Source organism: Scomber japonicus, chromosome 10 (genome assembly GCF_027409825.1).
Source record: "Scomber japonicus isolate fScoJap1 chromosome 10, fScoJap1.pri, whole genome shotgun sequence".
NCBI lineage: Eukaryota > Metazoa > Chordata > Actinopteri > Scombriformes > Scombridae > Scomber > Scomber japonicus.
The window spans coordinates 2,574,383-2,598,508 of NC_070587.1; the positions used below are offsets into that span (position 1 = coordinate 2,574,383).

At 39.7% G+C, this 24,126-nt stretch overlaps 4 protein-coding genes across 4 annotated transcripts; 2 read left to right on the forward strand and 2 right to left on the reverse strand.

Moving 5' to 3' along the window:
* The first annotated feature begins 1,084 nt into the window (after positions 1 to 1,084).
* Positions 1,085 to 3,085, forward strand: LOC128366163 (transcription factor HES-7.1-A-like). Its single transcript, XM_053326843.1, has 5 exons — positions 1,085 to 1,200; positions 1,546 to 1,641; positions 1,949 to 2,464; positions 2,753 to 2,884; positions 3,002 to 3,085. The coding sequence occupies exons 1-5, from the start codon at positions 1,156 to 1,158 to the stop codon at positions 3,083 to 3,085; spliced, it is 873 nt and encodes a 290-aa protein (XP_053182818.1). The 5' UTR covers positions 1,085 to 1,155.
* A 3,748-nt stretch (positions 3,086 to 6,833) lies between these two features.
* LOC128366647 (DNA helicase B-like) lies at positions 6,834 to 14,886 on the reverse strand. The gene is made up of 12 exons (XM_053327383.1): positions 14,632 to 14,886; positions 13,242 to 13,595; positions 12,473 to 12,729; positions 11,451 to 12,323; positions 11,123 to 11,300; positions 10,371 to 10,512; positions 10,122 to 10,261; positions 9,422 to 9,506; positions 9,095 to 9,154; positions 8,691 to 8,922; positions 7,921 to 8,070; positions 6,834 to 7,340 (listed from the first exon to the last, which is right to left on the reverse strand). Exons 1-12 carry the CDS (start codon positions 14,873 to 14,875, stop codon positions 6,840 to 6,842), a joined length of 3,216 nt encoding a protein of 1,071 aa, XP_053183358.1. The 5' UTR covers positions 14,876 to 14,886; the 3' UTR covers positions 6,834 to 6,839.
* Positions 14,887 to 19,628: 4,742 nt separating this feature from the next.
* LOC128366164 (enhancer of split mgamma protein-like) lies at positions 19,629 to 20,499 on the forward strand. Its single transcript, XM_053326844.1, has 3 exons — positions 19,629 to 19,673; positions 19,802 to 19,888; positions 19,990 to 20,499. The coding sequence occupies exons 1-3, from the start codon at positions 19,629 to 19,631 to the stop codon at positions 20,497 to 20,499; spliced, it is 642 nt and encodes a 213-aa protein (XP_053182819.1).
* Positions 20,500 to 22,990: 2,491 nt separating this feature from the next.
* On the reverse strand, positions 22,991 to 23,863 carry LOC128366165 (enhancer of split mgamma protein-like). The gene is made up of 3 exons (XM_053326845.1): positions 23,819 to 23,863; positions 23,602 to 23,688; positions 22,991 to 23,500 (listed from the first exon to the last, which is right to left on the reverse strand). The coding sequence occupies exons 1-3, from the start codon at positions 23,861 to 23,863 to the stop codon at positions 22,991 to 22,993; spliced, it is 642 nt and encodes a 213-aa protein (XP_053182820.1).
* Positions 23,864 to 24,126: the final 263 nt, after the last annotated feature.

The window sequence follows — 24,126 nt, forward strand, 5'->3', positions numbered from 1 at the left end:
CGCGGGTCGTTACTGTCCCTTGGCTTTCCCACGGTAGCCTGGCAGCATCAAAGACATTTCACAGGCAAATGTGGAACAACTGCAGTGCTAAAACAAAAAAAAGGCGCGCCAGCACGAGACAGAGGCACAAATGGCACGCGTGGTCTATTGTGACACTGAGCCGTGAATGCAAAGTGTTAACCATTGTTACCTTCACCCTGCAGACTGACTAACAAATGCAAAGGCGTCAAGTGTGAACGGTAAGGTGTTGGCACTTGCCCACAGCTGATGTTAATGGAGGGCGAAAAACAGCAGGAAAAAAAAGAAATAAAGACGCATTGAGCTGGAAAATAACTTCTCCAACAGCGAAGTCTGAGCCACGTTCACTGAGTGAGCTTGATAAATAATGAGTGGGCTAATTTCTCATTTAGCACGTTGACAGGAAGATGTCACAGGTTTTGGTGCATTAGGTCTAATAAAACAGCTGATTTTTTTTTTTTTTTTTACCACAATCAAGGATCTTCGTCATCGCTGCAATGTCACAAAAAAACTACGAAACAATGATGTATAACGTTGTATAAAATTATTAAAAAGTGCAACAACACCACTATAAAAGCACATTTGTGTTACTGATAACATCAGTAGTTTTAAATCGCTCTAATATCTTGTAAAAGCAAAGAGATGATAGTCACCAACTTTTCTACATGAGGCATCGCTGATTTAATCAAAAATAAATAAGGTCTGAACTTATATGTTTAATATTTTTGGGGCAAAATCTCAAATTCCAGTCATTTTACGCACGGCTTTTACGCACTGGTGTGCGCGTAATATTTCTCTTATCGCGCGTCTTTTATCCTTGGATCTTATCCCAGAAACTGGTTTATTGCATGATGATGATGAGATCGAGGCTTGAGCTCAATAAACTGTTAGATAAATTGTAGCAAAATACATTTAATTGAATTGCCAAAAAGTGTGTGAACCAAGAGCCAGAGACAGGGGGTGGAGGGTGGCTTGGTTTGGTGACGTGGTGTCATTAGTGGTGGGCTAGTGGGAGGAGTCTGGGGGTCTGGCATAGAGGAGATAAAAGAAGCAGCCTGAGACAAGAGCTTCATTATCTGATCTGTTGTAGCCTGTGAAGGAACCTGCTATTTTACCACTGGATAAGGACATTGGAGAATGAAACTCATACATGAAACTGAGGATGGAGCAAACGACAGAAAGGTAAAAATAATTATGATAAATAATATTAAATGTGGTATAGCTTGTTTTTTTAAGATATAGACTACAGATAACAACTGTTAATATGTTAGTTACACTCATGTATTATTTTGTCTGGCTTTATTTTAGTTTGATTAGCCAAATTAAAGTTTTTAGAGTCACAAATAAATGAGTTAAATGAGTTAAATATCATACATGACACAAATATCTCAGAACAACATTGATCTTAACATTGGAAATAAAACTTTTCCATAGATGTAAATTACATTAAATTGAATAGTCGATTACTGTGGCCTACATTTGCTTTACAATTTACACTTTCTTGTTTTCTCTGTATCTTTCTAATAGTTCATAAAATCTCAAGTGGAGAAACGTCGAAGGGAGAGGATGAACCGCAGTCTGGAGCGTCTGAGGACCATGTTGCTTCAGCAGCCACAACAACTGGTAAACAATGAACCCCTTTGAGTGCACTTATAGATACTTTGAAAAGAGATCATGTGGGATTCATCTGATTGTAAAACTGTGTTTATTTATTCCATGTAGCTCAGTTTCAAGTACCAAATATTGAATAATGCTGCTTTACGTGATTGGCCTACTGTGAACAAACTATATCAATATAAGAAATCCAGCGACTTTGAACATCTGCAAACAGTTTAATATAGAAATATGAAGACATGTTTAGTTAAAGAAAAACTTTAAAAGTATGTTTAGGCTGAATTTGAAGGAAATGTAATCATTATGTACCATTCAGACTCCATTAACTCATACTGGTTTTTCCATGCAGGGTGCGACTCAGCGCAGAATGGAGAAAACTGAGATACTGGAGCACACAGTCCTCTTCCTACAGAACACCGTCAAAACAGACGACACGAGAGCTGGAGGTGGAGGTCAGAAACACTCCTTCCAAGACGGCTTCTCCACCTGCCTGCAGAAAGCCGCTCAGTTCCTGGGACCTGAGGGGAAAGGCCTGTGGCTTGGAGCAGCTCTGGATGCATCTTTCGCTGCTCGCTTTACCCACTCAGACTCTGATTCTGCAGGCGCCAGAAGCACGACTGAAGCCCAATCCTCCAGCTCTCTGCCACACACAAAGTCCATTCTTCGGATGCTGAGGCAAAAGTCCACGCACAGATTGCATACACGAGCCTCTGGTGTGAACAGTTTTGCTCATCCATACCAACTTCCAGTCCAGCAGGGGTTTCCCAGAGTTCCCCAACAGCCTCAGAGACACAGCGACACGAGCAAGCAGAGCTCGTCTCAGAGTCTCCCGGTCAGCCAGACTATGTGGAGGCCCTGGCCTTGATCACCATAAAGTGACTTCTCAAACTGAACTTTTAATGACTGTTATAAATCTTTAACATTCACTGGTGCCATATGTGTTGTTCCTGACAGAAAAAATGCATTGCAAGGTTTAAACAATGGCCTCTGGTTCTGTCATAGCAATGTTGGCATTCAACCACAAAGCCTGTAAATAATGTAAAAATGTCATTTGTACATGTGATGTATGTGTGATAGGGTTAACTCACTACTCTAGTTTAATACTTTTGAATGAGCTCAGTCAGTGGGACAGCCGTCTACTCTGCTGACAGGCACAGGGACTCTCCCAGACTGGGACAGACGTGAGGTGAGCTGGATCATCCAGCTGTCATCCAGCTGGGACTACTGCTGTGCTTTAAGAGCGAGTTTAGAGGTGAGTATCATGGAGCTGAAGAGTATTGTCTCCTCCTTCATATACTGATGCATCTGCTTGCCTGATTCAACATACTGAAGTGGATAATGATTGAGTGTCCATCCGTCACATTTCCAGGTGTGGGACTTCAGGGTTCGAGGATGGGAGAGCCCCATGCAGCCCCACACATCCACCCGTGTGCCATCATGTCCGGCGGCATGAATGACATCTGCGGCCCTGTGTACGATATAACTTGTATTGGGTTTAAATATATATCTTGTATATTTTGCACACTAATTTATTCTTGATGTCTCCCTATGGTGAGCAGTACTCTTTTTTTATTAAAAAAACATTTCTTCAAATAAAAAAAATGGTGTCGAGTGATTTCTTAAAAGACAAATGTGATACAAGCTGCAGACCTTTTTGTGAAAGCTCTTTTTAGTTTGAGTCAGAGGTGTGAAGCACGGCCTCCTGCAGAGCAACATCCTTCAGGTGTGAAATCTGGCCAGGAGGTGAAAGAGTTCAATAGCAGTTCCCACTTCAAAAAGACAGCCAGGCCTCTGCTGACACTGTCTGAACATCTTTTTGGAATGAACCAGGAAAAACTATATTATAGCCTTAAGGCAGTGTTCAAAGAAATCATCAAAAAATGATACAAAATAAAACATTTCACAAGTCAGATTTCATTTCAGCATGTAGCTCTGGCACAGCATGTTTCCATCCACCTATTCTGTTCTTTAAAAAGGCCTCAAAACTGTAATATTGCTGCAAATATTGTGCAGTTCTTTTAAAAAATAATGTTTTACATCACTAGCATAAATTCTGTAATTATATGTAACATCAGAGCCCATGTTAAACTTATTTAGAGTAGTATAACTCATTTGATCTGTCAGTATCAGTATTAGTACTTCTAATACTACTTCATCTAATTCTTTACTGTCTAGAAACAACTACTCCTCAAAATATCATTTCTTCATCAGGCTCTGGACCTGACAGGATGAATTATCTGAAAACCATGCCAGCTTATGTCCACGTTTGTTTTCATTATAATTAGCATTCATTCTCTCACCAACATGCGCCCCCAGCTGCATATAAAGGCCATTTGTTTTCCACGCGTGTCCGGTGTCAGCTCACAGGAAACAAAACGTGTCTTAACACCTCCTACAGCCCTTTGAAGTCCAGCCAGACGCATCACATTGTCTGCAGCGTCTGACATTTGTCCATCAGCTGTCAAACCTGAATTCACTGTTGATGTTTGTGTCTGAAAAGCGAAATATGGACTGTGTGATATCAGCGTAAGGGCAATAAGTGATATGATCAATACGAATGAATGGAGTTTATCTTCTTTGTTGAGCTGATATTAAACTTCGACATATATCCAAACTATAGAGGAGACAACATTATTAAATTTGAATATATCTCAGAAAAACCTCATCTTGAAATTAAAAGCTCTACTTTTATTAAAATGACTTTTACTTGTCGTTTTCAGATTATTTGTTCCCCAACTGCAGCACAGTCTCTTGATCAAAGTGATGTCATCACGGGAGACAGTTTTCTGTCGCCATCTCGTGGTAAAAGAAGAGACATGCTTCATTGGCAAATTTAATATCTGTCTGAATTAGTAGGCTACATCGTTAAAAGAAAAATGTGGAGGCCCATGCGCTCTCAGGTTCCCAGTCACAGAGCTGGTGTTTCAGTTTCACTGGTGACCGTGTTAATTGGTGACTTTCACTTATTAGGTGTTCTCTTAAAAGCCTTTAGTAGTTTCATCCTTTTTAAAGACATGCTCATCTGTGTTTACTATCTAAGTTATGCTTAAGTTAAATTGTGTTCAGAAGACTCATTCACTTCTCGTAACGTATCTTGTAGGCTAATGTGAGAGTCACCACTTAACACGGTCACCAGTTAAACCGAAACACCGGATCGACTGATGCTGCGGTCGAGCGAGGTAGAGAGTGAATGAAGAGAGAGAGAGAGAGCGCTGACAGTAAGAGAGTCGGTCAATCAGATCAATAACACGATGATTGGTTACATTGAACAACAGTAATAAACTTCCTCACACACCTCCACTCCACCCCTTCAGATTCAAAAAGCAAAGGCTTAATGAGAGATGGTCTTTATTTGCCCCCGGAGATCTCCCTAAAGGATCAGATTAAAGTCCACCCACCATAGTCTCTAAAAAATCTGTGGGAAACACTGAACCACCATTATTATTATTATTATTATTGTTATTTTTAACACTTGCAGGCCATTGAATGTCAAATTCTGATTAGGAGCTGAACTCCCCTAAAGTTCTGAACCTACGATTGCCCCTGCTAAGAAGAGCCATCATGTTCTTCTTGACTAGCAGTAGTGTTTGCTTTGCTTTCTTATAGCTAGTAGAATCATGAACACTGACCTTGATTGAGGTGAGAGGCCAACTTCCTGGATGAGTTGTCACTGTGCGCTTGGAAGAATTTTGGATGGTTTGCCAGTCCTAGGAAGGTTGACTAGTTTTTGGAGATTATGGATCTCTATGTGGTCCTTTGGAGTCCCACACATGGCTTTGTCACTCATCCCAGACTGATGTATTTCAATCAACCTTCTTCTTCTTCACCTCTTTTGGAATTTTCTTTTATGCGGCCATGGCATGCTGGCATTTAGGTGACATAGATGTAGCATGGCTGGTAGTAATCAGGTTGTGTTTAGTCCAGCTGAATTGAATTAACGATGACATTTGTTGGGTTAGGGGTTTTAGTAGCTATAGGGGCAAAATCTATACTCATATACCAGCCAAGTAGGTGTTGAATGGGGTTTTTTTGTTTCAATAAATACAATTATCATTTAAAAACTGTATTTTGTTCACTCAGGTTCTTTAATGTTAAACTTTGTTTGAAGATCTGAAACCATTTAGACACCATATACACCAAAACAGATGAAATCAGGAGGGGGCAAATACTCTTTTACTGCAATACATCAGATGAAAGAGTAACTTAAGAAGATTATAAATCCAACCATGACATTCCCTATTTTCAGTCCTTGACAGTTTTTGATACTTGGAGCTGCAAAGACATTGCTGCAGTCAGTACCAGTAGAAAAGTGATACTCTCTATTATGTACATCACACTGAACTAGTAACCAGCTGCTGTTTGTACTATACAGAAGAATGTGTCAATTTTATAACAATAATAAACTTTATTTTTAGAGCACTTCAAAATCCAGCAAAATACACCAAGTCATATGGATGAATGGAAATGGATTGTTACACTTTTACTTATTTCATTCCTCGCACCCTGTGTTGAAGTCTGAGCAGTTTAAATCATCCATTTCTCAAATTCATCCTATAATACATTTCTTCATTTCTAATGTAACAATTACAGCATGTCCAGATAAAAAAGAAAGCAGTGCAAATCATTGATCTATGACTTCAATCTGAAAGAGCACGGATAATAATAATTGTTTCAATGTTGCTAGCAATAGCTACTTTGCTATTCTGACCTATTCAATGCTATAACTTGTGTCCCACAGTAGACACAGTGACACAGAAACATTCAAAGCTCAGACACTGACAGTGACGCATTTTACAAAAAAGAAAAAAAAGTTAATTTAGGAGCAGGTAAGGATAGAAAACGGCTCTGAAAAAGCAACAAATAAAAACATGAAATAGAAGAAAGGCGGGAAATAGCTGCAAATATTGATTGATTGATTTGATTGATTTTTTATTTTAAAAATTTGGTAAAACTTAATTAACTGAATTATCAGTTCAAATCAGTGTGTGGAGGCCCTCATTAAAACAAGGTACGACTAATGTGTCTAACGTTTAGCTTTCTGTGATCATTAAAACCTAATTTAAAAACATGATGTGATTTAATTTTTTACATTGAGACAATTGATGTAAGATTATACATTATGGCTCAGTTATGTTGACCAATAAAAGAGAACTATACTGTATATCATTTTATCTAACTATGAAACACATTTCACATTAGACTTCAGCCTACTCCGTTACCCGAGGCTGTTTGCATGGCACTTCCTGATGTTCTGCAAAGAGCACCCTTTTGTTGCCTTGTGATGTTACTGTACTGTTCAGTTGTTCGACCCCTGAGAGATTACTGAATCTACTCCTAGGTGATGAGCCCGATGGTGTCGTGTCCCCCTTAACTCTGTCATCCGTCCCTTTAGGCCGCAGTGGTGTGACCTGGCCAACGGAGCTTGAAGGTCTGTTGGGGGTTTGTGTGTGAAGAGGGGTGAACTTTTGGGGGGTACAGCCTGAGGGAGTCCTCTGTGGTGTGTTCGGCTGCACCAGGTGATCCTTGATCAGACTTGCAAGTCTGGTGTTTCGAGGGGTTTCACGCTTCTGAATGGCTGCTTTCATATCATCTTCTCTGGCGACCACATATACACGTTTCTGCCCCCGTGTTATGGCGGTATAGATGTGCTTCCATGTCTGGGCCTTGCTATCTCCTACCACATAGACGATGGTCTCATTCTCTGAGCCCTGAGGGATTAGACAAACTTTGATTTAAACAGGACTACGACTCTACAACCAGCCGCTTAAAAATAAATGGTAACATTAGCATGTTAACATGGCCATATTGACAACGCCAACATGCTTATTTTTAAGCAGATATCATATTCACCAGCTAAAATTTCCTAATTAGCATTGATAGTGAGACCAGTGAGCATATCAGAACAGACTTCTTTTGGAGCAGTGCTATGAATTTCTTTGGTATTTGTCTTAAAATCTTAATTCAAGAGGACTTTGTTGAGTTTACAGCATAATTACACTGATTCCACGTGAATAAATAACCAAAGTGAAACCAGGATTTCAGCATTATTTTCCAGAAATCATGACCTAAAATCACACTGGCATTTGTGTCAATACAAATTTCTAAAAAAAATCCACAATACCATTAAACATTCAAGATTATGTCACGAATAAAGCCTTTTGAACTGAGAACACATTACAATCCTGGAAGTTATTTGTGATTGGACTTTCAACCTTTTAACAGCAGTATGGCTGCCATTGAACTAAGTCAAATTAAAGCTAAAAAGGCACTCATGTGTGATAAGTATACCTGGAAGGTGTGGATAGTCCTGGCCCAGGCATGCTGCAGCTTGCACTCCCTCTGCAGCTCTCTGTATTCTACTGTTAGCTGGCGTCCATCATTATCATCCAGGGTCAAATAGCGTTTGCTGCGTTTATGGTTATCCACTTCTGTTTTGTCCTGCCAGAAATAGCATTAAAGAAAACCATTACACCATAATATTGTTGAGATATTGTATAAAGCATTATGTGGCTCAAATTCTAGGAAAGTTACTTTGTTGAAATGTGGCATTGGACCACTTTGAAATTAGTTTTAATTTTTCCACATATAGATACAGAAAATCTAAAAATGATTTAATACCTTAGTCAATACAAGTTCATAGTTTGTGATTACATGGACCACACGGCACATCCACCAAATGTCAATTTAAAAGACCATTTAGCATTTCACTATGTTTGGGACTAGAGACTACACTTTTCTTACAGAAACACCCTGTTAAACAGCTTTATAAAACCAACATTATTTTCAACTGAACTGAATACTTGCACTGAATGAGGATTGTGGATTTTGTTCCTCATCACTTACATTGAAATTACATTGAAATCTTTGTGGACTATATGGACAGGAAGAACAACTACAGGAACCAAAAACATAATCTTAATGTACAGATGAACATGTTATTTGAAAAACATGAACATATCCTTTAACTATTGATCACACTAAGGGATTTATTTGGATTCTTTCATATTGCAATTAAAGTTATTAGAAGAGAAAGCAGAGCAGTACTCCATGTTACTAACGTCTCTGATGAAGAAAATCTCTCCGTTACAGAGGCGATCTTTTGATATCTTTCCCATCCTTCCTTCTTTTCCTTCTACTTCTTCTTCTCCATCTTTTCCTTCTTCCATTTGTGTATGGAGTACCATATCTGACTGATTCAACCTCTTCGTGTCGTCTGTATCAGTGATGTAACCGTTCTTGGTGCAACAGACTTTGTCACCAGGCTGAAACTTCAGTTTGTTTTTGTGGTTTCTATCATGAAGGGGAAGATACATCCAGACATTAGCAGACTGTTTGCCCAATGGCTGTATCACTGCATCAAATGAAAAATAACACTGATAGCAGTAAAAAAAAAAAGTCAATGTCAGTGGCTAACATTTTGGTAGCTTTAGGAGAAACAGATGTTGTTCACTGTATCACTTACTTAGTTGTGTGATTGTTGTAATGCGTGCAGCAAAGCTTGTTGATCAGTGCCACATCACACCTGTAAAAGAAAAGAGAGAATACCAACATTATATTCCCAAAAGACACTGAACAACAAAAAACAATATTATATCACCATAACAGTAAAATATCATCACTTGTTCTTCAATGATATTCAACTAATGATTTAAAAGTTTGCACTTGGCATTGCATGAACACATACACACAATACTCAACAGATAAATCATCTGCAGAAATATGATGCCTCAATGTTTGTGTCCAGTTTAATTTACAAGAGAGCCCATAATGTTATAAAAATGACTCTTACCTTTTAAAAGCAATGAATTGTGAAGTGTAATGGTCATCCAGTCCTGGAGCAGTGTTGATCAGGAACTTGATAGTCTTCTGTAACTCTGAAATTGAATGTGCATGTGCAAAGTACATAAGTAATGCTTCATATCACACTTGACAGAGGGCATATCCTAGATGCACACTACCTGTATTTTTGATTATCATACGTGCACTCTGACGATGCTCATCTTAGATATGGTTTTACATTTAAGGGATTAAGAAATAAAAGACCCTAGAACACACACAGTGTCCTTTGCTATGCTAACGCTTAACTCGCTTATACTCAAAAATGGAACTATGCTTGGGGATTGACAGCCACAGAGCTATTCAGTAGAGACTGCAATAATTGTGATTGGTCAGCTTGTGTGTGGTCCTGTATGCCTTTGATGCTGGTAAAGATTGTTGATAGTGAAAACAACATAAGGCAAATTAAAGAAAGACTGAGTAATGTTTTTCAGTAATATATTTTAGCCACTCGCCACAACTATCAATCTCTATTCCTAAGTAAATCAGACAATGTAAATAGAATTACTATTAGGTATATAAAGAAACAAGGTGTGCAACACATGCCATTATCAGGTGAATCTATGTATTGATAATGGGATCAGTGCACAGCTTGAGGCCCAGGAATCCATTCAGCTTTACATTCCTAGGTCACGCCCAGGAAATATACTCACCATCATCAGACCCTTCCTCAGGCAGACGAATGAGGATAAACTTCTTGTCAGCAGACAACGTGTTATGATCCCCATCTAGATCCACTATGGCATCAAAGTTCAAATCACCGTACTTGTGCCTCTTCCCCATGTCAGCAACGCTACAACACATGAGCAACATTATTGAATGTAGCATTAACTAGATTAGGCATATATTGTAAATGAGTCTGCTAACATTTTGTAATTGAAGCTTAACAAAAAAATATTTACAGTCCAGCGTTTTTAATGATGAGTTGAGACTCTGAGCGGTGGTTGGTCTTCATTTCAATGACCCACTGGAGGGGTTTTAGACTGTCATACAGGTCATGTAGGATGTTCCCAGGCTGGATACTAGGAAGTTGTCTGACATCACCTACACAGACAAAAGATGTACCCTTAGTGCAGTTAACAGTACATTACAGTTACATTCAATAGCTGATAACTAGCACAGTGAACCCAACCCATCCTAACATCCGGTAAGTGCATCTAATGTGAAGCTGAATCATATTAAAATTGAGTTCTGGTTCATCTCTGATACGACAGGCATGATTTCATATGGAGTGTATGCACACCACACTGGTTTATTACAGGAAGCACTCAAAACCTCACTGTTCCTACCTACTTTATTCCATCAGATCCCTCATAAACATACGTATCTCTCATGTGATTAATACTGTTATGGTTTCTAGTGGCAGTGTGTCAGTATCAGAAATACATTTGACCACAGGAGCTAGTAGAACTTCACTACAGGATCAGTAGTAGTAGAGGTAGTATGTTTGTTATCATAGTAGTCGTGTAGTAGAGCGTAGTAGAGTAGAAGCAGCAGGTATCATTAGAGTGGTAGCATTGGTAATAATAATAATAAACATTATTAATATAATAATATTAAAATGTCTCTAGATATTTTCATTAACAAAGACAAGTGAAGTCCACCAGTCTGCTCCAACTACAAACAGAGTAAAATGTTAATGCTCAGTGCTCACCAAGTATAATGACTTTTTGGAGATTGGCGTGTGTGACAAGCGATTTCAGGACTGTGTGGAGGAGCTGGACGGAGACCATGCTGCCCTCATCTGCCACGAAAATACGGACATCCTTGAAACTCCATTGTTTATCATCCCCATGTTCATCTGTTTGTTTCTTCATGAAACTAAACAGCACCTGGGATAAAAGAAAAAACAGGAAACACTGAGTTGGGTCTAATCACAATATCTAGTAAGTATTGTAGTAAGTCATCCATCATTTATTATTTAGTCATGTTTACTGTGGGTATTTCCAATTGGGGTTCATGCCCAGATCTCAATTCATTACCTGATGCAGAGTGTATGCAGGGAAGCCGGTCTTCTTTTTCAGTAGTGAGGCAGCTCTCCCTGTAGGTGCTGTCAAAAGGATCTCTTTTTTACTTTTTATATCTTCTGTCTCCTCCTCTGACTCAAAGGACATTTCAGTATCATTTCCGTTGTCTTCATAGGCTTCATGTGTCTTCTGCTGTCCACAGCTTATCTGTGATACAGCAGCTTTGAACAGACTGCTGACCACTGTGGTTTTCCCACAGCCAGCCTTTCCACTGATGATTGTTACTGGGTTGGCACAAATCATCTCTACAGCCCGAACATGGTCTGGGTCCAGTTTAATAGGGGAAAAGTCTGGATTTGCTTCGGCCTGCTGTTCTGAGGATTCAGATAATGTCTTGGATATATTTGTAGGCTCATTAACTGAAGGCCTGTCTTCAACACAGGAAGTTGTAGCATTGTCTGAGGTTTGCATTTTCTTTAGTTGCCTATCCTCTGCAGCTGTACGCAGCACCTCTGTGGCATTTACAGGGATGTTCCATTGTCTACGGTCCATCAAGGAGCTCAGGCATTCAGCTATGCCTGTCTCATACGAGTCAAAGTTCTTCAGCACTATCTTTCTTCTGACAACTACTACAATATTCTGTTCTCTGAGGAAGTGAATGGCACTCCAGGCCTGCTCATCAGACATTTTTACATTCTTTCTAAGGAGTTCACACAGAGCATCCTTCTCAGTGTAGGTGCTACCTGTTTGTTGGCAAGATGTTTTTAGCTGGTGATACACCAAGAGGGCATGATGCTGTAGTAGTGGGATTTTCTGAAGCAGCTCGCATTCCTCGAACGCTTTGAGCGAAGCTTCACAGCGCACGAGCTTCAGTTCCGTGAGCATAAGCTGGTGAGAAAAGACAAACATTTTCTTAATGTAGTGTCAAATAGGTTAGGGGCATCACAAGAGGCAATCATTTCTCAACTGTTGATAAATAGTTGAAATCAGTAATGGTTAATATAGCCAGTTAACAAGAACATGTTACTTGTTCTTACTTGGTTAAATCCCAGTTTCCACACATCATCTGCAATTATAAGTTCCAGTTTGGCCAGCAAGCTTGTGTCCACCTCTTCTTCCCTGTTGTTGTCATCTTGCTGTGCAGTCGGTGCAGTCGGTGCAGTCTGTGTTGCTGGCAGAGTCTTTTTTTCCTTTCCATATCCAAGCAGCTTTACGAACTGGCGAGGAAGCAGGGTTGGGATGTATTTCATTACTCCTGGATACAGACTGGCTGCACGCACTTGCATTCCTGCAACTAAGACAGAACAGATCAGGTATTAAAAAATGAAGCACAATATGAAGTCATGTAACACTCTTGCCCCTAGTTGTATGTAGCCATGCAGAGAGTTTTGGTTTTATTTGCCCAGGCTCTGAGACAACTTACTTGTGCTTCTGACAGTATTGAATAATTACATTATGAAAACAGAAACATCTCTTAAAAAGAGAAAAAAAGAGAGAAAAAATACTTTCTAGTGAATAAACAGTCCCACAGAAACTGTTCTCAGTGTGCTCTGTGGATTATTTGCAATTATATTTTTGAATGTCATTTTTAAATTATTTGAGCAACAAAAACTATTTAATTTGAATCACCTCCATTATATTTAGGTGAAGGCAGAAACCTCAGAGACAGATATCTGAAAATCTAAACAAATAAAACCTAAACTAGACTGGGCGTATGTGAGTAAATGATGTTTTTATAAAGTGAGCATCATCTTATTCACAACATTTAGATTTCTACAAAAGCTAGGGAGGTAAGAAATTACAAACCTGAACTTGAGAGTTTGGATGAAATGTGCTGTGCCACAGCTTCATTACCCTCTGAAAATTCCTCAACGACTTCGTCCAGATTGGAAAAGGTGACATTTCTATTTTTTGGCAGCCAATCGAAAAAGTTGTGGATAAAGTCTGGTTCTACTCCACATGCGTTTAGAAACAGGGACAGAATAGAAATCCATCCTTTTCTGTCTAAGTCAGATCGCAGTTTGTAGGAAGGATATCCTTTCATGACCCGCTTGTCCCTCGACCATCTTACGTGACAGTTCACCTCCCACCACGGACTCCTGAGAGCAAAACGTCCCTCCACACAGTAGACTTTTTTGGTCTTGAAGTCATAGAAGTCAGCTGTTAAAATTGAGAACACAGAATTACAACAATGCAGCTGCTTTTTCTTTTGTTTTTCTTCCTGCTGCCATTTTTATGATAAGACATGGTGATCAGCATGGGCAGAGGGAGTCCTGATGATGATCCAGACCATCAGGGCAATGAACTCCCTCTACATGCTGCCCCTCATTCCTCCAGTCAGGGATTCAAATGAATGAGAACTGTATGCTAAATGTATGCACTTCACACTTTAGGTAAATCAAGCACTATATTCTGCTGCTGTTGTGTCACCTATGCTGCTCTTAACCCTTAAACAGGCAGGAATAGAAAATGAGATGTAAAAAACATAATGTGATGTCACTAGTTATGTCATTTGCACCTAAAGTAAAACATTTCCACTCATATTTTTAATATATTTTGGATTTTATGAGTTGTATCTCCACCAGGATGCTTTACCCTTATTAAGGTATAAAATGGTCATAATGGTAAAAACACTTAAATGTGTTATTTAACATAGTAAAGTGATACATTCTGCTCATTAATATCACACATACTAGTTTCTGAACTGATTTTTATCATGTTATAACTACCACAAGCTTCAATTCTACCAATCTAAGGCACATATACATTTAAACAACCACCTTAACCATCCTAACAGGTCTGTATCTCCTGGTGCACGCTGCCTGTTTAAGGCAGGCAAATATACAAATATGTGTTCAAATGTCTCTTTCATTTGGACTTTTCTTTTCTTTTATGAGTGACTGTTTACATGATGAATCTGGATAACGGTATCTCGCTCCTGTATGCTGAACGTTTATTATGGAAGTGACAATAAACGGAAGTAGACTGAGCTGCATGGGAGTCTTGAATGGAGACTTTCGCCGGAATCGAAACTTAAAATGCAAGTTTCAATTACTGCGTTTGCGTTGCAATCGATAGAAACTCTACTTTACTGCTGAAGTTAATGATTTGATGATTGATGATCAGACATTATCAAATATGCTTATTAGAAATGGTATAAGCAGTAAAATAACAGTGAAACAAGAAACATCCCTACCTTTGCTCAGAGGTACTACTGACGGCTGGAAAGAGTGTCCTCCTGAAGAAACATTGTTGATTTCGTTCAGATCTAGAAATTCAGGTTGTTGCTCTGCTTCGTTTTCCTCGTCAGAATCATCCGTTTCATTTACGGCTTCTTCTTTCTTTTCAGGTAAAATGTATCCTTTCACTTTCACCAGACCGCTCTTTCTTTGTTTGTTTGTCACAAACATGTTTCTTATATGGTTGGAAGCCATGGACATATGTAGCTTCCCCCCCCCCCCCTCCAGCACTCACTGCCTCATTAACTAATGATCGTTTGAACCAGAACTTAAGGGAGTATTGTTACATTACTATAAAGGCTGCTTTTGTGTTTCCGCTCATTGACCCTCAGGTGAGTGACCGGAGAGATGCAGTATCTCTTCAAAAGGTGGGATGTGTCTGGACAAGTTGCGTCTACGGAAGTTGAAACTGCTCACGTGACAGAGGAAGTCAGGAAGTTCTCGGCGGGAAATTTGAAGAGGTAAACAAGGATTACCCGCGTAAAAAGATAAGATAAGACATCCCTTTATTATTAGTCCCACAATGGGGACATTTGCATTGTTTGTCCCACAATGGGGACATTTGCATTGTTTGTCCCACAATGGGGACATTTGCATTGTTATAGCAGCAAAAAAGAATATAAGAAAAAGAGCAATAAGAAAAAGAATAAAGAACAATAAATCATGAGTACAGAAATAATGGGAACAATAATGGAGATGAGAGATGATATTATTGCACAGATGCTCCAGTCTCTAAACGACTAGTACAAATGAGTATTATTTATTTAGCAGGAGGACTCTTGTGCTCGTAACAACAAGAACATATGTGAGGTAATCATATTAAAACAGCTCTGTTTGCATTTTTCAGGAACAAAGACCACACCATCATGACTCTTAATTTTTGATTTATTAAAAATAAGGAACAGGGAAAGGTTTGCATACCTAGGGAGCTGAGACAGGGTGCTGCTGTCTCACTGCAGGGAGTCTTTTGGATTTATTGTATCCCCCTGTGGTTGTACTGGAAGAGAGAGAGAGAGAGAGAGACAAAGGGAGACAACGGTAGGAGAAAGTGTCGCCTTGGGAGAAGAGATGTGGTAAGTTTTACTACTGATGTTTTAACAAAGTAGTCTACAGTATGACAAGTAGCATTAGTTACTGTTTTGATATGAATGTGTTTCTTCTCTATGTACAAAGTGTATATTATATATGTACAATAAGTATAAAGTGTTCCCTTATACTGTGCACTTAACAGCTGTGGGATATGTGGGGTAGACATTTGAGAGTTGTCTTGACTTTGACTGCAATGGCCTTACTGCACTGTTATAATTATGTCCAATAAATGCAATGCATGCCTTTAATAAGATGCCATTGAAGATGCATTCATGAATCAAGAGCTAGTGAAACTGAAAAAACCCCCAACAAAATACATAAATAATGCAATAGTGTTAGAGTTAGTGCTATGACAAAGTAACTATGACTTACTGCATCATCATATGAATTTTAAATGAACCATAATGTGTGAATTTATACTATAAATATATTTATTTATCTATTAAATTATAATAATATACATGCACTTTACTTTTGGCATAGTTCTTATAACCTGCACTCCATTTTAGTCAACATCAATTACCATTACAAACCAGGCAAGCACATTAAATCTCAATAATTTCAACATATATCTGACAAAGTTCGTGAAAGTGTCCTCATCACAAATATCATATATAATGCAAACACAATGGTACATAACATAGAAACTCACTGATGATGCTGTCACAAGCTCTAACCACAGGATGGCAGTAGAGGAGAGTGTCTGCTCCTTGATCTGCTTGATGTCTGCTTTCAGAGCACATGCAAAACCACTTTCTGTTAAAAACAAAATAACCACTAGGAGGTGCTAAAATGCCAAAAAAAGAACTAAAAGGCCTGAAGCAGGACACTTCTGTCAGCCTGCTTTGTAACTGATGATCACTTTGTAAAATAGCAAGTGAATAGATGTTAACAATTGTTTTACAGTCTTCATCCTATTTACTCTTTTTGTCCTGCACTGACACCTCACCAAATCTTCAATTTCGAGACAAGTCATTACTCCTCCCAAATTACAAGAACACCAAAACTATATTTGATTACAGTCACAGATCAGTTTCTCTGCTTGTTCCACAGTCTGGTTTGATCACAATGAAGTCATCTAAAACACACAAAACACAACATGCAATTACTAACACACACACACACACACACACACACACACACACACACACACACACACACACACACACACACACACACACACACACACACACACACAGTATATTCCACATGTAATAATTAAATGATTTGCAGTGATTTATTTTGTATTGGAGGGTGTTTCAGATGTATGCAATGATTGTTGAATTTATCTACAGAAAGTGGTAACAAGTGAGCAAATGTTCTCTCTAATGTGAAGACATATGGAGGCAAAGGATGGAGGCAAAGGCAGGGGTAATTAACAATGGTTATGGTGTCCACCTATCCAAGACACACCCCACCCAAACCTACCTCTTAAGAGTAGTAGGACAGTGTTATATTTCCCATAGTGTGAAATTTGAAATTGATAATTGAGCAAGGCCTGAACTACTGTTTTCTTTGTTTAAAGTTGAAAATACAGCATTACTGTAGTGTAACCTATTGTCTTTACAACTGAGATATGGCAAACATCGTCAACCTCACAAACTGCATCACAGACTATAACTTAACCTTTGAGCTAATTTTGACTGAAAATGTCTCAAATCTACGTGAAGAACTTAGATCCTGATAACTATACATATATCGAAATGGCCTATTTAGCACTTTATCTAATGTTTGTTCTAAATTCATGAACACAGATTGCTACTGTTCTCATTCCTAAAGTGAATTTTAATGTGATTTGACTCCCAGGTGTTAAATAGACGCTGATTAAATTATTACAATGAACTGAGAAACACTGTTACTTTTCATTGTGACTTTGTGGTTATTTTATAACTGCTTCACACATCTTCTGATATTAGAAATGTTGGGATGTTTGTGACGTGTCTAAAAATAAATAAAGGCCTAGGCACGTGTCAAAAAAAATGATTATGGTTATATAAATCAATAAATCACCGAGATCCAAACGCTAATCTTAACTCAGCAGCCTCTGGTGGATATTTAGCTGAGTTAAATAATTATTTTTTCAGACCTAATGAGTAAGAGTTCTTAAAAGTGTCTGTAGAGATCGTATGTGCTTGGAGGTAAACTGTTAGGGTGACACGAGGCAAACTGTCACACCCTTTTCAATCTGAATGACAATAAATAAATGGAATTAAATGGATGCACATTTGCCGTGTGACACCGCAGCATGCAGACAAATGCTGAGTGATAGTGGGAGAATGTCCTCCAGTCTTTTCTCATCATTGGGACGAGGAGCAGGTTTTAGTGTCATTTTATTACCTGTTAAAACCGATACGTCATTTACAAAGCGTGTGTGGAGGTGAGGTGGCGCTCAGATTCCCACACGCACGTATAAGACACCCAGAATAATCATTACTGGGTGTGACAACAGTCAAAAATACTAAATCGTTTTGTTTCTATACTGTAAATACACATGCATTTGAAGAGCCATGCGTAAAGGGAAAGGTTTTACGCGTGCCAAGGTTGAGAAACACAGTGAGACTTAATATCAGTGGATTGTGCTGCATGCATTTTAAAAGAGTTATTGGGGAATCCTTTGACAACAGAACGAGTTTATTCAGTTTTATTTACTGGGTGGTGGATGCGTACGTGCTGTCCACACCAACAAACTTCAAGTGCCAATTTTGGGAAACGTGGGAGAAGCTTCCTCAACTCTCTCTCATGGGAAAACTGGCCAGGGAGCCATCACACTTTATTACCTGTTAGAATCGATACTTCATGACAAAGACTGTTTGGAGGAGATGTGGCGTCTGGGTTCCCACGCGTTTGGTTTTAATCTCATTATTTCACAGATATTCGCAAAGACGAGCGTAAAAGGAACATTTACGCTTGACACTTAGTTGCCATTTTCTGCAGACTTTGCAGATTGCTTTTAAATTCAGAAGCATATTTTGAAGAACATAACATATATCAATCAGTTTAGCCGTTTTTAAACTTGGTTTTGTTTTACATCCACATCTAAGAGGACAACCATTTGCAGAGCTGCATACAATAAAGGATTTTACGCACGCCTTAACCGTTTCCTTGTTGCAGACTTTGTAGTATCTATATGAGCCTCTATCATCAGTAAATCACTAAAAAAACGTTTATTTATTAAGTGGTTTTCATTTCATCTGATTTTCTCTGCTCCACGCTCCTTTTCCTCTGTCAGTATCAGCCTGAGGACATGTCTCCTCTCACCAGCCATAATAATGGCGTCAGAAGTCACCCACAGTCATTTCCCTGAGCCTCACGCTGTGTTGGCGGGTGTTAGTCGCTTCCTCTCACATATGTAAATAAGCACCACACGACCTGATAACACCTTGGACAGGCGCGTGCCGATCACACCCCACTGGGCAGCTGCTCGTGCCTGTGGATAAGTGAAGGTCCTAATAGCTCGCCAATTCATTAATCTGTACTTGTGAAAAACGTGTAATATAGAAATCATTAAGAAAAACATTTTAAAAGAAAATCACTTTCTAAGTTTAGTTTTTAATTTTATTTGAGTGATTTAGCAAATTTGGGTCCTGACATGATCAACTCTTTAATTTGAAAAAAAGTCTCACATCAGAGTTGGGGCTCACTTTTAATGTTGAATATTTTATTGCCACAAACAATTTGGTCAGCCAGTCAGTTCACAGACTGGCTGAGGTAAAGTTCAGTCGGTGCTCAGGGGTGTTGGAGGCGCCTGTGGTTACGCCCACAAACGACTTAAAAGCCCCTCTGAAGCTTTGGTGGTCACATTCAGCTTTCACTGACAGACCTGAGAGAGCTGCAATTTCAGATGGATAGTTCTTGGGCTACAAACATGAAACTTTTTCAGGACTCAGAGGACGCAAAGGCTAAGAGAAAGGTACTTATATCATTTATGCTTTCCTTGAATAATACATTTTTTTTGTATGTAGGACAAAGGAAATGATTTTAACAAGAATGAAAGATTTTTAACTCTTGTTCTAATTTCATTATCTCTTTCTCTCGCAGATTCTCAAACCTCAAGTGGAAAGACGTCGAAGAGAGAGAATGAACCGCAGCCTGGAGAGCCTTAAGACTCTTTTACTACAGCAACAGGTAAAGATCACATAGCTCATGCGATCAGTTTGTTCATCCTGAAAGATTAAAGCCCTTTTTGTGGGTGCTGTGAGTGTATTAAGTCCTTGTTTCTGTCCCAGGAGGAGACTCAGCGCAGAGTGGAGAAAGCTGAGATACTGGAGCACACAGTCCTCTTCCTACAGAACACCGCCAAAGGAGACAACACGAGAGCTGGAGGTGGAGGTCAGACACACTCCTTCCAAGACGGCTTCTCCACCTGCATGCAGAGAGCCGCTCAGTTCCTGGGACCTGAGGGGAAAGGTCTGTGGCTTGGAGCAGCTCTGGATGCATCTTTAGCTGCTCGCTTTGCCCACTCAGACTCTGATTCTGCAGGCTCCCTCAGGACAACTGAATCCCAATCCTCCAGCTCTCTGGTTCTCAGCAAGTCCTCCAGATCGACCCTTCGCATGTTGATACGCAGGTCCAAGCACAGCTTGTACTGTCCTCCCCTCAGTGGGGCCAGTTGTGTTCAGATTCACAGAGATTCACGTTGCTCCTCCACAATTCACCAACAGACCCACAAAGGGGCGAGTCGAGTGAGTAACCAGAACCGACCTGTCAGTCAGTCTCTGTGGAGACCCTGGCCCTAATCGGCTGGCAGTGACTTCAGAAACTGAACTTTTAATAACTGTAACATGCTCATCAATATTCATACATCATGTATTGATCATTTGACTGAGGACATTTCCAGTGCTGCTCTCCTCCTCTTTCTGTCATTTCTGATGTATCTGTAGATATTGTAAATGTATTGTGACCACACCACGTGCTGCTACGGCCTATTCGGGCCAACTCGTGTTAAATGTGTCATCTATGAAGTATTTTTGCACCTTAATTTATTTTATTTGTCATTTGTAAATAAACAAATGGAAACACATTAAAACAATGGAGAAGTGTTCATTGACTGTTTATTGGCACGTGTCCCGAGGAGCGTGCTGCCACACCTGAAAGGCACCACGCAGTGACGTTTCACTCACATTCACACACAGGCTTAATCCTTCCCGTTTTACTTCTAAAAACTATAACATACATGCAGGTGGACAACACTTTACAGAAAACTAAACACATGTTAGTAATACAGATTAGTTTTATATTATAACTGCGTGTTTGAATGTCAGTTCAAACTGACTCAACTAAAAAATAATAGTCAGGGAATTGAAGCCGTGCGTAAAAGGGACCATTTAGTGCGTAATTGTGTTCAACGTCACTATTCACAGCCTTCACAATGTTTTATTGGCATGCGCAAAACTTAAAGAGTCGGTCAGCTCCTTCAGTCTGTGAGTACTTTGCATCCCAATAGTCGACAAATGCGCGTGTGAACGTGGGAAGGGTCTCTTTCCAATGATGTATGAGATTTAGCAGGTAGTAAAGTTGTAAATGCAGCGTCGTTTCCCCTTTTCCCACGAGAAAGAGTTCACACTCCTTCACTCCTCTTTATCTGCTGTTCATATCTTCATATGTGTGCTTATAGAAAAATGGCACAGTTTATATTCAACGTTATTCCAAACTGTGTTGTTTTTTAATCAACTCAAATTGTTTTCGAAGTAAAAGAGTAAAAAAACGTGACGATAAGATGGTGATGAGACTACTGTTGAGGACAAGATACAAATCAGTTTTCACCCAACTTCATTGTGATTCAGTGTTGAGCGCGTGCGTAGACATGCTGGGTTGTTACAGGAGAGGAACATTCATTTTAAAGGCGCTAAATCCAGCATGCCCTTTGATCTGCACTGGCGCCTGCATGTGTCAGGCACGCTCCATCTCTTTGTAGTCCACAGATTGCATATGAATTACATCTTGAAGCAAAGCACGACTGAAAAATATCTTTTGATGCTGTTTGCCTAAAGAAAGTGTAGAGATGATAGAAACACAGTCTTATATGATACATGGTCATGTGTTATTTTCACCTGATGTCGAACAACTTTCTATGAAACTGTTTATACAAGAGCTTTAATTTAAGATCTTGTGAAGATCCATCAAACATACTAGATTTACCTGTCTGACTTTAAAGTAAATGTGTATAAAATGAGTAAAACATAAGGACATGACCATGTATACAAAACCATGTTTAACTATTTGCATTGAAATTGTCTGTGATAGGTGGTTGCACGTGCCAGTGTAGATCAAAGGGCATGTTGGATTTAATGCCTTTAAATTTAGTTCCTCTCCTGTAACAACACAACATGGAGGGGGAAGGGGAGGGGGGTCCAACTCTTTCTCGTGGGAAAAGGGGAAACGACGCTGCATTTACAACTTTACTACCTGCTAAATCTCATACATCAGTGGAGAGAGTGGCACAGAGAGGAGACACTTCCCACGTTCACACACGCATTTGTAGACTATTGGGATGCAAAGTACTCACAGACTGAAGGAGCTGACCAACTCTTTAAACTGATGCAATGAAATGATCGGTCAGTGAAGCGTAAGAAGAGTTTTGCGCATGCCAATAAAACATTGTGAAGGCTGTGAATAGTGACGTTGAACACAATTACGCACTAAATGGTCCCTTTTACGCACGGCTTCAATTCCCTGACTATGTTTTGGTTGAGTCAGTTTGAACTGACATTCAAACACGCAGTTATAATATAAAACTAATCTGTATTACTAACATGTGTTTAGTTTTCTGTAAAGTGTTGTCCACCTGCATGTATGTTATAGTTTTTAGAAGTAAAACAGGGAGGATTAAGCCTGTGTGTGAATGTGAGTGAAACGTCACTGCGTGGTGCCTTTCAGGTGTGGCAGCACGCTCCTCGGGACACGTGCCAATAAACAGTCAATGAACACTTCTCCATTGTTTTAATGTGTTTCCATTTGTTTATTTACAAATGACAAATAAAATAAATTAAGGTGCAAAAATACTTCATAGATGACACATTTAACACGAGTTGGCCCGAATAGGCCGTAGCAGCACGTGGTGTGGTCACAATACATTTACAATATCTACAGATACATCAGAAATGACAGAAAGAGGAGGAGAGCAGCACTGGAAATGTCCTCAGTCAAATGATCAATACATGATGTATGAATATTGATGAGCATGTTACAGTTATTAAAAGTTCAGTTTCTGAAGTCACTGCCAGCCGATTAGGGCCAGGGTCTCCACAGAGACTGACTGACAGGTCGGTTCTGGTTACTCACTCGACTCGCCCCTTTGTGGGTCTGTTGGTGAATTGTGGAGGAGCAACGTGAATCTCTGTGAATCTGAACACAACTGGCCCCACTGAGGGGAGGACAGTACAAGCTGTGCTTGGACCTGCGTATCAACATGCGAAGGGTCGATCTGGAGGACTTGCTGAGAACCAGAGAGCTGGAGGATTGGGATTCAGTTGTCCTGAGGGAGCCTGCAGAATCAGAGTCTGAGTGGGCAAAGCGAGCAGCTAAAGATGCATCCAGAGCTGCTCCAAGCCACAGACCTTTCCCCTCAGGTCCCAGGAACTGAGCGGCTCTCTGCATGCAGGTGGAGAAGCCGTCTTGGAAGGAGTGTGTCTGACCTCCACCTCCAGCTCTCGTGTTGTCTCCTTTGGCGGTGTTCTGTAGGAAGAGGACTGTGTGCTCCAGTATCTCAGCTTTCTCCACTCTGCGCTGAGTCTCCTCCTGGGACAGAAACAAGGACTTAATACACTCACAGCACCCACAAAAAGGGCTTTAATCTTTCAGGATGGACAAACTGATCGCATGAGCTATGTGATCTTTACCTGTTGCTGTAGTAAAAGAGTCTTAAGGCTCTCCAGGCTGCGGTTCATTCTCTCTCTTCGACGTCTTTCCACTTGAGGTTTGAGGATCTGCGAGAGAAAGAGATAATGAAATTAGAACGAGAGTTAAAAATCTTTCATTCTTGTTAAAATCATTTCATTTGTCCTACATACAAAAACAATCTGTATTATTCAAGGAAAGCATAAATGATATAAGTACCTTTCTCTTAGCCTTTGCGTCCTCTGAGTCCTGAAAAAGTTTCATGTTTGTAGCCCAAGAACTATCCATCTGAAATTGCAGCTCTCTCAGGTCTGTCAGTGAAAGCTGAATGTGACCACCAAAGCTTCAGAGGGGCTTTTAAGTCGTTTGTGGGCGTAACCACAGGCGCCTCCAACACCCCTGAGCACCGACTGAACTTTACCTCAGCCAGTCTGTGAACTGACTGGCTGACCAAATTGTTTGTGGCAATAAAATATTCAACATTAAAAGTGAGCCCCAACTCTGATGTGAGACTTTTTTTCAAATTA